The sequence below is a fragment of the Micropterus salmoides genome, unplaced genomic scaffold, assembly GCF_014851395.1.
Source record: "Micropterus salmoides isolate LMB-PRFRI ecotype aquatic unplaced genomic scaffold, ASM1485139v1 Ms_hic_scaffold_1, whole genome shotgun sequence".
Classification (NCBI taxonomy): Eukaryota; Metazoa; Chordata; class Actinopteri; order Centrarchiformes; family Centrarchidae; genus Micropterus; species Micropterus salmoides.
Genome location: NW_024040040.1, coordinates 16,624,666 through 16,638,319, shown reverse-complemented (window position 1 = coordinate 16,638,319; position 13,654 = coordinate 16,624,666). Strand labels below are relative to the sequence as shown.

General features: G+C 40.4%; 1 protein-coding gene across 4 annotated transcripts; it reads left to right on the top strand.

The window, feature by feature from the left end:
- The first annotated feature begins 320 nt into the window (after positions 1 to 320).
- On the top strand, positions 321 to 10,008 carry arl13b (ADP-ribosylation factor-like 13b). 4 transcript variants are annotated; one of them, XM_038720576.1, is made up of 11 exons: positions 321 to 886; positions 3,438 to 3,508; positions 3,790 to 4,039; positions 4,751 to 4,856; positions 5,218 to 5,420; positions 5,841 to 5,955; positions 6,080 to 6,221; positions 6,670 to 6,795; positions 7,680 to 7,748; positions 8,455 to 8,505; positions 8,593 to 10,008. In XM_038720576.1, exons 1-11 carry the CDS (start codon positions 828 to 830, stop codon positions 8,604 to 8,606), a joined length of 1,206 nt encoding a protein of 401 aa, XP_038576504.1. In that variant the 5' UTR covers positions 321 to 827; the 3' UTR covers positions 8,607 to 10,008. The 4 variants fall into 4 exon arrangements, with proteins under 4 accessions (XP_038576504.1, XP_038576493.1, XP_038576512.1 ...); XM_038720565.1 differs by having other exon boundaries at positions 8,455 to 10,008; XM_038720584.1 differs by lacking the exon at positions 8,455 to 8,505 and having other exon boundaries at positions 322 to 886.
- Positions 10,009 to 13,654: the final 3,646 nt, after the last annotated feature.

Genomic DNA, 13,654 nt, shown 5'->3' with positions numbered 1-13,654 from the left:
TGTTAAAGTTACTTCCCCGGATTATATTTATTGTAGATATGCTAGGTAGATGGTGGTGCATCAGAACATAAAAACTCATGGATTAAAAGGGTAAATGTGTTGTCCCCCTTGCAACATGCACTGGAAAATGTGATTATTTTGGCCTATTGCAAGGACTTGTTGTACAACTTAGTACAATTAATTAATTAATTACAGGTAACAAAAAACTGTAAACAACACGTTATTATTACACCTGTATATAATTGTCCATATGGGGCTCCCTCGGCGTCTCTTGGGTCACTCTGGAACGACGCTGATTTGTACGGGAGATGACGTAAGCGCGTCCGCAGCCTAGCAGCAGACCTGACGGCGTAAACAAAGCAGACAGCTATAATTGAGCTAACGCTAAGTGACTATTGTTTCGTGGCTAAAATACTTACTGTAGCTGCAATAGGTTATATACGAAACCCCGTTTTAATGTAATGGTGAGCACAACTTTCATTCGCACGGTAAAGGACTTACTCATGGGCTGAGGCTGAAACTAAACGAGTTAACAAGGTGTCGTTATCGCTAGCTACATTAGCTTTAGCTAATAACGGGACTCGGATTTTGTAGTTCTGAAAATCGATTTTAACTAACATTTATCGACAACATATGGCAACAGCCACTTTGTTTATCAGCGCTGGTTACGCCGATCATTTTTAAAAAGCTGCTAACGTTGACGCTATCACGAGTTAGCTTGCTATGTAGATAATTTAGGCGATCAGCTGTTTAAACAGGGTTGGCTAGTGGTGTGGCGATTCTGGCTAGATGACCACTTGATTGCAGTCATCTGGCCTCCGACTGCGATGTTTAGCCTGATGGCGAATTGCTGCAACTGGCTGAAACGCTGGCGGGAGCCTGCAAGGTAAGTTAGGGGATGTTACGATGGCAAATCCTTTGATCCTGCTGCCCCTAATCATTCAGCTCAAATCAGTTCGTTTCAGTAGTTTGCAAGAGTGAGTCCAGTTTGTAGTCACTGTAATACGACTGGTTTGATGTTTACAGTCAAAGTAGTTAACTCTAATCCAATGTTTTACACAAAATGTTAAAACTGCTACAACTTCTGAATTATCAGGAGAACCTAATCCTTTGTAAGAAATCAAGCTCGGATTTGTTTATGATCTTAAATGAATGATGTAATGATGTGCAAGACAGTACATAACAGGGGCTTATTACGGATATGTTTAGTGCTGGAATGATAAGTTGATTAACTAGCTTTTGTCTGTATTATTAAAAGGTAAATAAGTAGCTTCTTTACTATGAGTTGCTGATTTTCTGTTTTTATTTTTATTTTTACTGTAAATCAAATATCTTTTGTCATTTGAACCTCCTTGGGTTTTGGGAAATTGAGAGAAAAAAAAAATTGTGTGTGTAAAGTATTTAGAGTTGCCTTGTTGTTTTAAAAGTACTGTACAACTAAATTTGCCTTGCCTATTGTTGGACATTTTATAGCGCAAACAGTTAATCGATTAATCAAAATAATCAATAAAATATTAATGTTAGTACTTTATTTCAACCGTCTTGGATTATAAATGGCCCAGTGTCGCTCTTCTGTTCTGTATCACACCTCCTTATTCTCAGTATTTTTTTAGTGTGAAGCAGCAGGACCAACAAAAGGTAATTGGGAGTGCTTAACCCACGTGGTACCTGTGAGGCGTCTGATCCTTTGGACTTAGTCAGAAATCCCCACCTAATCCTGCTGCCAGGTTCAGTGGGTCTCTTCCTTCTGGAGTGTTTGGCTGTGAGGGGTTTGTAGCAGCGTGGACAAAGAGGTCATGGGTTAGCGTAAAGGGGTCCGACACCGTCGCACCTTTTTTGGAGGTTTATAGCAAGCGGCTACCCTGATGAAGGCCAACTGGCTCCAGAGGACGGTTAGATGGATAGTGCGGTTGATGTCTTTTCGGCGGAAGTGTCAAAGTTAAGTATGCATCCAGGAGACGAAGACGGGTTGTGTTTATGTGTCCGATTTTAGATTTATGTACATCTCTTCGTAGGTCTGTGCAGTTTATGTCTCGTGTATATTCAGTGGATAAACTTATTTCCTTTATTTTATATTTTGTGTTTTGGTCCTTTTTCCGGCTGCAAAACAACAACAGCTGTTAAGATCACAAGATAAGCATCTGCTGAAAGGGTTTTTTCAAGGTGCTAAATGTCTCACTATTTAAAAAAAAACAAACATCCTTTTGAAGGTTCTCTTCAAGAATTGGTTTCAGATTCTCCTGTAATATTGTGAGAACTCTATATTTAAATTTATTTTGGTTAGTTGGGGCTAAATGTACTCGTACTGTGATTTAGAGCTGCAACTATTAGTCAATTTATTGATTAGTTGTCACCTATTAAATTTATCTGCAACTATTTTGATAACAGATTAATCGCTTTGAGTACTTTTTTTTTTTAAAGAAAAAACATCCAAATTCTCTATTTTCAGCTTCAAACATGTCAATATTTTAGTTTCTTTCCTCCTCTGTGACAGCAAACTGAATTTATTTTCATTTATTTATTTTTGTTTATTTCGCATATATATTAAAAAGAAACGTCCGACAAGAAAATACAATCAAATAAACAAATCAAAATGATTAAATAATGCAATAATAAATAAATGAATAATAGTTACAGCCAAAGAAATTATTTGAAACAATTTCCTTACATAATATATTTATATTTAAATATATTTGGGTTGTGGACAAGAAAGACATTCGAAGATGCTACTTTGAGCTTAGGGAAACACTGATCAACATTTTTCACAATTTTCTGGACCTAACAACTAATTGATTAATTGAAAAAATAATAGACAGATTAATCTATAATGGAAATAATCGTTAGTTGCAGCCCTACTGTGATTATGCCCCTGTTTAGACAGACGGGTTGCTAATGATGGTGCAAATATTGACCTGCTTTCAGAGTTACACTTGACACTTGTGATATCTGGACGATTGAGAAACTTGGTGGCGAAAGTCTTCCCCGCTCTTTACCCATGTTGCTTTTAGAAATGCACCATATTTTTAAACATTCATATTGACACCAGAATGCATTTTAAGTCCCAGTATAAATGCATGACCTATGTATACAGAAATGTATCTAGATGTTCAAAACACAGAAAAAAATCTATTTGCATACTTCACAATCGGCCAAATATTATTAGACTAACCATCAGTACTAATATCACCTTGGCTTGTGCTGACTCACTCAGTCCACTGTGCAGATCTGTGATTGAGAGACAATTACAGATTATTAATTGGCTTATCTGTGCCCCCAAATGCGTCATGAGAGCTAATGCCAGCTAATGTAGCTCAGAGGCCGAACGTTTGGACGCGGGGCTCCATATTCGGCATCAGGTGGTCCCTCCTCTGGACCCGACTGATTGTAGTGATGTCTGTATTTATGTGTACATACTTTTTCCCTTTCTTACCCAACAGGAAAGTGACTCTGGTTATGGTGGGACTGGATAATGCAGGGAAGACAGCCACAGTAAGAGGAATCCAAGGAGGTGAGCACTGTTTGTAATAAATGTGTATTTAGTGTTTTGCATTTTTCTTCTTTTGAAAATCTTCGTAAATAATAGAAAAGTTGAGTTTGTAAACTGTGTTCTTCTTGTTTACTCTGAATAAACTGCCTCACATACTCTCCCATTTAGTATTTATTATGTATATTTTACATCCTACTGCATGACAGATATGCCTAGCTGCTTTGTATATTTCATCATTGCTGATACATTTTTTAAAACTCATGCAAAATTAGTTTTATTATTAACATGATTTCTGTTTTCAGAGAATCCCCAGGATGTAGCTCCTACAGTGGGGTTTTCCAAGGTTGACCTAAAGCAGGGCAAGTTTGAGGTGACTATCTTTGACCTGGGTGGCGGGAAGAGAATCCGGGGCATATGGAAGAACTACTATTCAGAGTCGCACGGTGTGGTGTTTGTGGTGGACTCCAGCGATGTCCAGAGGATCCAGGAGACACGGGACACCATGGCCGAGGTCCTCCAGCACCCGCGCATCGCAGGGAAACCTGTGCTAGTGTGAGTGCTCCGCCATCCAAGGAAATTATACTGGAAAAGGGCTAAAAAAAATCATAAAGTTGTATATTTAAAATGCGGTTAAAAACTCACTTGTTAAAGCACAGAGGGAGAGGTGTAAAGGGTGTGGAGATAATAGAGAAATTGTCTGGCTTTAGTCCAATTTGTGGACTATTACTGGAGGCATATGCTCAGTCATTAATCAGGACATATTTTTCCAGTAATGGAGAGACTGTTCTAATCAACAATCCACAATCAGGGCGGAGTCACATTTCCAGATTTCTAGCCACTGTGCACCTTGCAAAGATTTAGTTTGATAAGTGACCTAGCTACAACCCCTTTACCTTTCTTTTCAAAGTTTTCTTACACAGTACTGTGCAAAAGATTTCCAGGTGTGGAAACAATGCTATAAAGTAAGAATGCTTTCAAAAATAGACGTGTTAATAGATTATATTTATCAATGAACAAAATGCAAAATGAGTGACCAGGAGAAAAATCGACCACGCTTTGCCTTCAAAACAGCATCAGTTCTTGTGGGTACACTTGCACATAGTTTTTGAAGGAACTCGACAGGTAGGTTGGCCCAAACATCTTGGAGAGCTACCCACAGTCCTCCTGTGGATTTAAGCAGCCTCAGTTGCTTTCTCTCTCTCCTACTTTAGCTTTGTTTTCAAGACTACAATGTCTGATCTCTTTATTCCTTTCTGCTTCCAGGCTTGCCAACAAACAAGACCAGGAGGGAGCGTTGGCTGAAGCAGACATTATTGAGAACCTGTCGTTAGAGAAGCTTGTTAACGAGAACAAGTGTCTCTGTCAGATCGTAAGTGTTTGTGCACCTGTTGTGGAACGTCATTTCAATGACATTAAGGGCATTTGGTTTATCTGCAGTTACACACACACACACACACACACACACACACACACACACACACACACACACATATATATATATATATATATATATATATATATATATATATATATATATAAGAGAGAGAGAGAGAGAGAGAGACCAGGCTTGTTTTGGTTTTAGAAGAGTTCATTCTCATTCTGTACCCCAGGGCAGCTTAAGGTATCATGTAGTCTGGTGACTGCTGTCTTGCAAAACCACATGTGTTGCATCTTTCAGCACTGAGAGGTGCTGGTGAAGTCCTACCTCTAAACATATGTTCCTTCCCCAGGAGCCATGCTCGGCAGTTCTGGGCTATGGCAAAAAGGTTGACAAGTCCATCAAGAAGGGCCTGAAGTGGCTCCTCAACAACATCGCCAAGGACTACGAGGCCATTACTGAGCGCGTGCAGAAGGACACGGCCGAGCAGCGTGCTCAGGAGGACCAGGACAAGAAGGAGAGGGCGGAAAGAGTAAGGCGGATACGAGAGGAGAGGTGAGGATATCGAAAAGACAATCGACATACGCGGAAACAGATTCACAAGTTATATAAAGTTTCACTTTCACTGCAAAACTTTGTACCCGCTGTCCTAATCCAGAAAATGGATGCCCCGTTTTGTGGAATTCAGAAAAGTGAAAAACCGATAAGGAAAGAAATTTATGTTTGAAGCAATAAAGGAGAGAGAAGATGGTAAGAGTGGAAGAAATGAACCAGGAAACTAGTGTGCAATCTCCCTGCCTGCATAATACATTAAAAACATTATTTTAACTGTGCTCTGTTACTATGAAGTAACAATAAAAAATACATTTATTTAAACAAAAACTCCCACTGAATGGTAGAAATAGTTATTAAAATCTGACCTCGGATCAGTTTTTCTAAATGTAACTTTATCCTGTTAACATCTTCTGCCCGCAGAGAACGGCAGGAGCGGGAAGAGGCAGAACGTGAGGGCAGGCAGATCCAGGAGGAGGAGCCTGATGATGAAAACATGCACAGCCCCTTCCAACCAATCAGCAACGCGATCTCTGAGGTGTGTGTGTGTGTGTGTGTGTCTGTCTCTAACAGTTGTGTACAAACACCACAGGATAGTTGAAGACTTCCAGGTGTATTATAGTCCAAAGAGCTCAGGAAAGATTTTGGTGTGTCCCTTTCAGAGCGAGGATAAAGAAAAGGAGAAGACGATGCAGGAGGCCCGGGCCAACAGCCCGAACACAAACGATGATCAAGAGGAGGATGAGGACGACAACGATGAAGAGCCAGATGACACTAGACAAACAGCAGGAAATGCCAGTTCAGGTGAGCAATAAATCTTTGAAACGACTTCAAACCTCAACATTTCTGAACGTTAAATGTGCTTTCTACCAGAATGGATGGTGAGGCGGAGCTTGTAGATACATAGAAAGCAAGCTATTAAATCTGTTTTCGCTTTGAAAGCCAATGATTAAACAAACGCCTGGAGACTGCAGTATATATTTGAAAGAGATATCCAGTCAAATTAAGCAACTGTCTGAAATATATCTTTTTCTTCACTCAGCTCAGAGTACTGAATATCTCATGGACAAAGATAATTAAGCTTTATGAATTAAGGGACAAAAAAAGATGGCAGTGGGCAACAATTAAAAATGGTCTACTCTAGTGATGAAAGTGCTTTGATGATTCTTGGCTTACTTAAGAAAATATTATTATTCTTCTTGTCGCAAATCCTGGTTAACATTTCTTTTATTAAACGTTTCTGTACGGACAGCCACAACAGGCGAGCAAGACAAGAAGAAGACGACGAGGAAGCTGCACCTGAAGAGGAAGCACAGGGTGGACCCGCTGAGGACCGAGGACGGGCCAACACAGAGCCCCACCCCTCCACCTCCTCCAGGTCAGTCTGTGCATCATCATGAGCTGCCGTCATATGGCGTTTTCCCACATGCTTGATCCTGGCGACTAGAGAGGAGTCCTTTTAAAGTACTTTTGTCACTTCCTAGTTCCAAATATCAGCTTAATGTAGCAGTTTGCTGGTCGAATCCGATCTGTGATTAGTTACAGCTAATGCAAACTAAACACTTCCTCCTGGTGATCTTTTACATTGAAAGTTTTTCACCCGTGAACCAGCATGAAGCAGCTATTGAAAACACCTACTGTACATATTTGCTTGGTTATCTTCTGTTCTTAAATAAAAACTGGCGGACACATTTGCCGCTATTTGGTCAGCTGATCCAGTTTTAGATATTCTAGTGAGGAACAGGACGTGCAGAAAGATAACCACAGTGAGCTGTCATATGAAGTGCTACAAGCAACAGGCTGTTCTGTGGTTTGTGCAAACAAAAACACTGCCAACACGTCGCCAACACGTCGCCAACACGTTTTTATCTTGCTGTGCTGTCCTTTAAAAAAACAAAAAACTTGCCCTGTGTCACAGCTGCTCATGGCTCAACTTGAGGCAAGCATCCTCACCCCATATCAAAAACCTCAATAGAGCACTTTGACAGCTGGTGATGAAATTGCAGGACAGGGACTGAGTGATGAAGGGAAGGGAAGGTGCTTTAGTTGTTGAACTGCTTGATCGTGACTTCTGATAATTCTTTGATAAAATTAAGCAAGTGTCACTGCCTAGCTATAGATTGTCAAATGCACTGTACCGTTGTCATTGTTGTTAATCCTCCTCCGATCTGTTAAGGGGTCAGATCAACCAGATCCAGAGAAGGAGCATGAGGATCATTTCTGTCTTTCTGATCAGTGTTTCTTTATTTTTTATTTCTATAGTGGGATGGGCTACACCCAAAGTTTCTAGGCTGCCAAAACTAGAGCCACTCGGGGACTCGAGACATTCTGGTAAAGCTGCCTGTAAAGTCCGACTGTTCTTCATCACTCACTGTTAACTGCTGTTTCATTTCATGTGTTGCTTCCTTTTTTGTTACGAAGCCACATCAGCCATTCACTTTGTCACTAACCCCGGCCTTTGTGTGGATTTAACATTTTAACAACTGTCCTGACACCGACTCGGTGTTTCCTGTGCAGCAACACGTTGGATGTAATTTAGTTTCGAAAATTTTCCTTTGTAGTTTTATCATAAAAAATAAAAATACATAATTGCGCTAGATTAGGTTTTCAAAAGGAGAAAGTCTGGTGGGTTTGTTTGTTTCACAGCAGCAGTGGTAAATTACTCTGTGGTGTTGCAGAGGAAACGCTGAACTCTGTCTGCCTTACGATGTGTGTTGACTCTTAATTGGGATCCCAGACCCACATCCCTGTCTCTCTCTCCTCCCGCATCTCACCAAGCATATGCTTGAATGTGTGTGGATCCTTCATGGTGGCAGACATCTTAATCAACTCAAAGGCTTGTCTGTGTATTTATTCACATTTCCCCCAACCCCTCACAGTCTACATATCCCATCTACCCCTGTGCAACAACTGCCATGGCTAATGTCTTTCTCTTTTTCCTTGTATTGTAGTGTTTTCATTTCAGGACTCGATGGATATAGTTTAATAACATAGTCAACCTTTTTGTTGTTTTTTTTTTTATCCATCCCCTCCACAGAATTTTACAAGAAGCCTCTCCCGCCTCTTGCGAACAGGCCGCGGCCTAACGGTGACGCTCATGACATCATTTTTTAACCTCCTCCAATCACAGCTCTCCCCCTTTTTTATTTTCTTTTATTTTGCTTTGTGTCTCAAGCGAGCGGTGTGTAGACAACCAAGCACAGAGACACTGCAGACAAGACGGACGACTCCTGCCACGGGAGCCGGTGAGCGCTGAAGTGCGACGGACACGGAACCCTGGAGCAACATGGAAAATGAAGACCTGCTCAGAAGCTGTTGTATGGTTTCACAAGCTCACACAACTCAGTGTAAATCGCCGAACCTGTATGAACTGATTTTATGTCAGGTTCTTTCTTCACTTGACGTAAGCATGTTTGGTGCGGAACTTTTTCCGCAACTGTAGACTGAAACTTTATTTTTTATTGTTTATATCAGTGTTAGACAGCGTGGACCCCATTTGTCCAGCTGAGATGCTTTTAATTGACAAAGAATGTAAATATGTCCGCTATAACCTTTATATATGTTTATCTGTTACTGAATAATGGATTTGTATACACGGCGCCATTAAAAATGATCATATTTTAGTTATTTATATATTTTGCACCTTTGGTTTTGTAGTGTAAACAAAGGTGTATATGATATCGGGGGATGAACCTGAATATAGAGGTCTTAAGTTTTTGTTTTTTTCCACAGCTGAGTGTTTTAAACGCCATCTTTTTCAAGTCAGAAACACTTCCCTTTTTTATTAGTTATGTGAAATGAGGACGAGTCACAGCTTGCAAGTGGAAGTAGGTGAAATGTGTGTCACTTGCTACACTACACTGTACTGTAAATGGATGTTACACTAAATCATGATTGTTAATTGGTCATATTTACGTACTGCAAAGTTTTTATGGCTTTGAAAAGAAAATCTGTAATAGCGAAAAATCTTTTGTCTCTTGGCAGCAGCATCATAAAGGATCTTGTATTTTTATTTATTGTTAAAATTTAAACATATGAAAATTTATTTGTCTACAGGGCTAAAGATTTTTTTTTTACTCATTCTGCTGTTTACACTGTGTATCTGTTTTTAAAGTGATATTTCTCCTGAGGCAGGAATCAGCCTCAGACTTGCTGCCTCTCAGGTGGCCCTGACGTGTGAGCCAGCACAGTTGTTCCGGCTTTTCTGCCTCCTGTCTTCTGCACCCATTCTCACTTTGAAAATAGCTAAAATTGCGTCTCATGAAGCACAGACACAAATCTGAAAAAAAACAAACAAAAAAACTTGGAACGATTCATCGCCCCAGTTAAGTTTCTGTGTGTTGGAAGAGTTTGCAGCGGGACGATGAGGGAAGAGAAAGTAACACTACCCCGACACCTGGAACAGCCAATACTGGGTCAGAGCACATGAGAATATGTGTAGCAAAAGTAAGCACATGAAATATCACTTTAAAACTACAATATTTCAAATCTACAGTACAACGCTCTTGTTAATGAGCTAGATGTTTGAGGAAATATTTTTTCTACCCAGTTTGAATTTTATAACCGCACAATTAAAGATGTTTTAAATATATCCTCTTGGTTGATTAAGATTCCATTTGTGTTTGTTTTTCTGTTTGCAGTTTTTCTATATTATGAGCAGCTGCCACTAGATTGGAAATGTTGTGTCTGTTGCTCTGGAGTGTTTTATTTTTGGCTCAACATGAACATCAGTTCATCACCCAGTACCTGCTTCGCAAACACCTGTCCTGCTGATATTTAGGGCCCGAGCACGAACCGTGCGAGGTCCCTATTGAAATTGTAAAGATTATTAGGGCCCGAGCACGACCATGCGAGGTCCCTATTGTATTTGTAAAGATTATATTTATTTAGGGCCCGAGCACGACCGTGCGAGGTCCCTATTGAATTTTTCGTGCATTGACGGAAAAAGTTGTGCTATTTGCGAGTTTTCGTCAATGGGCGTGTCCGTGGCGTCGATGATTCGCTATGAAACAGGAAGTTGTTGTAACTTCAGTGTACATGCTCACATCTGCACCAAACTGTACATGTAGGATGAGAGTCCCGCCCTGAACACATGTACATGCCGACATTCACCCACAGTCATAGCGCCACCTGCTGGCAACGGGAAGTGACTTTTAACGAAGCAGCCACCGCCGCACGTTTCACCTACGTGCACGAATTTTCTGTGGTACGTGTATCTTGTCCAGACGCACAAAAAAGCCTCTTGGAGCGATGCCCTAAAACCAACAGGAAGTCGGCCATTTTGAATTTTACGTCAAATTTTGGATGATTTACACACTTCGTACTTTAACGAACTCCTCCTAGGGATTTAGTCCGACCGACCTCAAATTTCTGCTGTGCCTTCTAAAGGCATTGAAGATGAAAAGTTGTGCTATTTGCGAGTTTTCGTAAATAGGCGTGTCCGTGGCATGGCGTCAAAGATCAAGTCTTCGCCATGACACAGGAAGTTGTTGTAACTTCAGTGTACATGCTCACATCTGCACCAAACTGTACATGTAGGATGAGAGTCCCGCCCTGAACACATGTACATGCTGACATTCACCCACAGTCATAGCGCCACCTGCTGGCAACAGGAAGTGACTTTTAACGAAGCAGCTCCCGCCGCATGTTTCACCTACATGCACGAATTTTCTGCGGTACGTGTATCTTGTCCAGATGCACAAAAAAGTCTCTTGGAGCCATAGCCTAAACCCAACAGGAAGTCGGCCATTTTGTAACTTCAGTGTACATGCTCACATCTGAAACAAACTTTACGTGCTTGATAACTCTCCCACCCCGCTATGGAGGACCGATCCTGACACAGTCAGAAATAAATACAGAAATAAATAAATGCTCAATAAATAAATAAGCATCCAATTAAATACACAAAAAAATAAAGTAAATAAATAAATGTTGGTAGTAATTAAATTATACAAGGAGACATAAATGTATATATTTTAATTAGTGCCTTTACTTATACACCTTTGTTATAATTACCTTATTTATTTATTCTCCATTATAATCTTCAACTTTATTTATTACTAATTTTTTAAATGTATTTATTTATGTGTGTGTTAAATTATTTTTGTCTGTTTTATTCTTCCTTTGTATTTATTTACCTTATTTATTTTCTTTCTCTTTTATTTCTTCCTGTCCTTTTTAAATTTCTGTATGCATTTCTGCCTCATTATGCAAATGAGGAGGTGCTGTGTCTCAAGGGGTCATCTTCTCTGCTATTGGTGGACCAGTCAGACAGGAGAGCTCCTACTCTGCCTGCAGACATCAACGATCTTGCCCCTCACACAGTCAGATGGCTTCCTTCAGTGCGCTGAGGTGTTTAACAACTCTGAAGGCAATACTACCAGCCATGTCTTCCTTCTCTTTTCACGTAGACGCTCCGACAGACAGTGCTTTCAGTTTGCTGCATGCATGGACACAGAACTGCGGTATAGGGAGAAGCACACGGTCAGCTGGCTGCAGCTAAATCTGGAGTGCACTCGTATTCAATTCTGTATGGTAAATTCAGTTTTAACGGAGCAGAGCGAGCTGACAGGCAGAGTTAGAGATTCTATCCACTGTTCTCCCATGCTCTAACACACAGTAACGATGAAATGTGTGCTGTTCTCACATTCTTCCTCTGTATGTACACATAAACAACAAGGCAGGGAAATATAAAAGGAATTTATTTTATTGTTTGGGTACATTATTGTTCAGTATACATGCTCACATCTGAACCAAACTTTACATGCTTGATAACTCTCCCAAGCCGCAGACATCTACACGCCAATACCGATTTATATTCATAGCGGCAAGTGCTATGTAGCTCCACATAGGGGACACAGGAAGTGACATATAACACCTTCATGTGGCGTCGGAACCGCGTAGCAAATTCACAGCCGCACCAGCAGAGCTCCAGAATATGCAACGCGGCCGGCTCACACCCGGAAGCGCTACAAGTGCGAGGGCCCGCCCAACGCTGCTTGCAGCTTTAATTTGATGTGCTTTTGTTTTGACAGCAAATCTCAGAGAATAGGCGTGAGAGTGAGAGTAAATGAGAGGTGAGGTGAATTGAAAGTTTAAAAGCGCTTCCCTTTGTGGATGAAACCAGGTGCCATTCTGTTGAATTTCTTTGTGTTTATTTTAAATCACTAAGACATCTTTGGTGCTAAGTGCTCAATGCTGTGGTATCACTTCCTTGAAAGCTCCTCTCAATCAAAATGTTTTGTATTCTTCTGTTTATTCCAAAATAAAACTGCTGCTGCTGGAAAAAAAAAAGGCATCACTTCCTGTGAGCTGCCAGGGCATCCCTCCCATCCCCGGGGATGACCTACAGCGCTGAGCATTTAAAACAGCAAACATAGTAGCTTTCATGAGCAGAGAACAGGCTGAATGACTGTTGTGTTAAAGGGCTTGGCAAAAGCGAGCAGCAAAAGGGTTTGTGAACTGAGATGAAATCTTTTTGGCCAGTTGTGCTGTTGCCAGACAGGCTTCCATTCATCTGAAAACGATGCATGTAGCATGTTGGATTTGGTCACATATAACCCTCCAGTGCTCCCCTCTCTCTCATATATATAGCAGTGTTGATAACATCAGGTTATGCTGCTACTAGCAGTGAGGGAATTGTTCGATTCACTGCACTGACTGAAATGCTGCTACTGTACACATGGCTGGAGGAGACGTTTATTCTGGTAGTGAGTCTGAAATCCACCTCTTTTCTTAAGCTAAAGCCAAATGGATGAAATGATTTTTCAAATTTACAGTAATTCAGTCCCATACAAACAATGATTTTGATTTAAATGCTATTATCACATTATTAGTTGGATATTTTATCAGAACCTTTCTTGCCAGACAATAAATTGAGATTAATACAGAATACATTACTTTATACCCACTAACTTTAGCTAACTTTAGCTTCATAAAGTTTTTAAAACAGAACATAATTTTGCTCTGTGGTATTTCAGAAATAAAAGTCATGTGGAATAAATTAGTAAAGTTCTGAGCTCCCCTGTGCAGGTATCATCCACAAGTCAATGGCTTTGGTCTTTCTTTTGCTATAGAGAAGGAAAAATCAGCTTAGTCAGTCATTGCATATTTCACAATAAACTTCCACTGGAGTGTTTTTTGAATATCTTCTTGAGCGTCTGTTTTCCACCATCTTTTCAGTTAGAGCTGGAGGGGAGAGATTCTTTGATCAATTAGTTATAGGCTACTTTGCAATA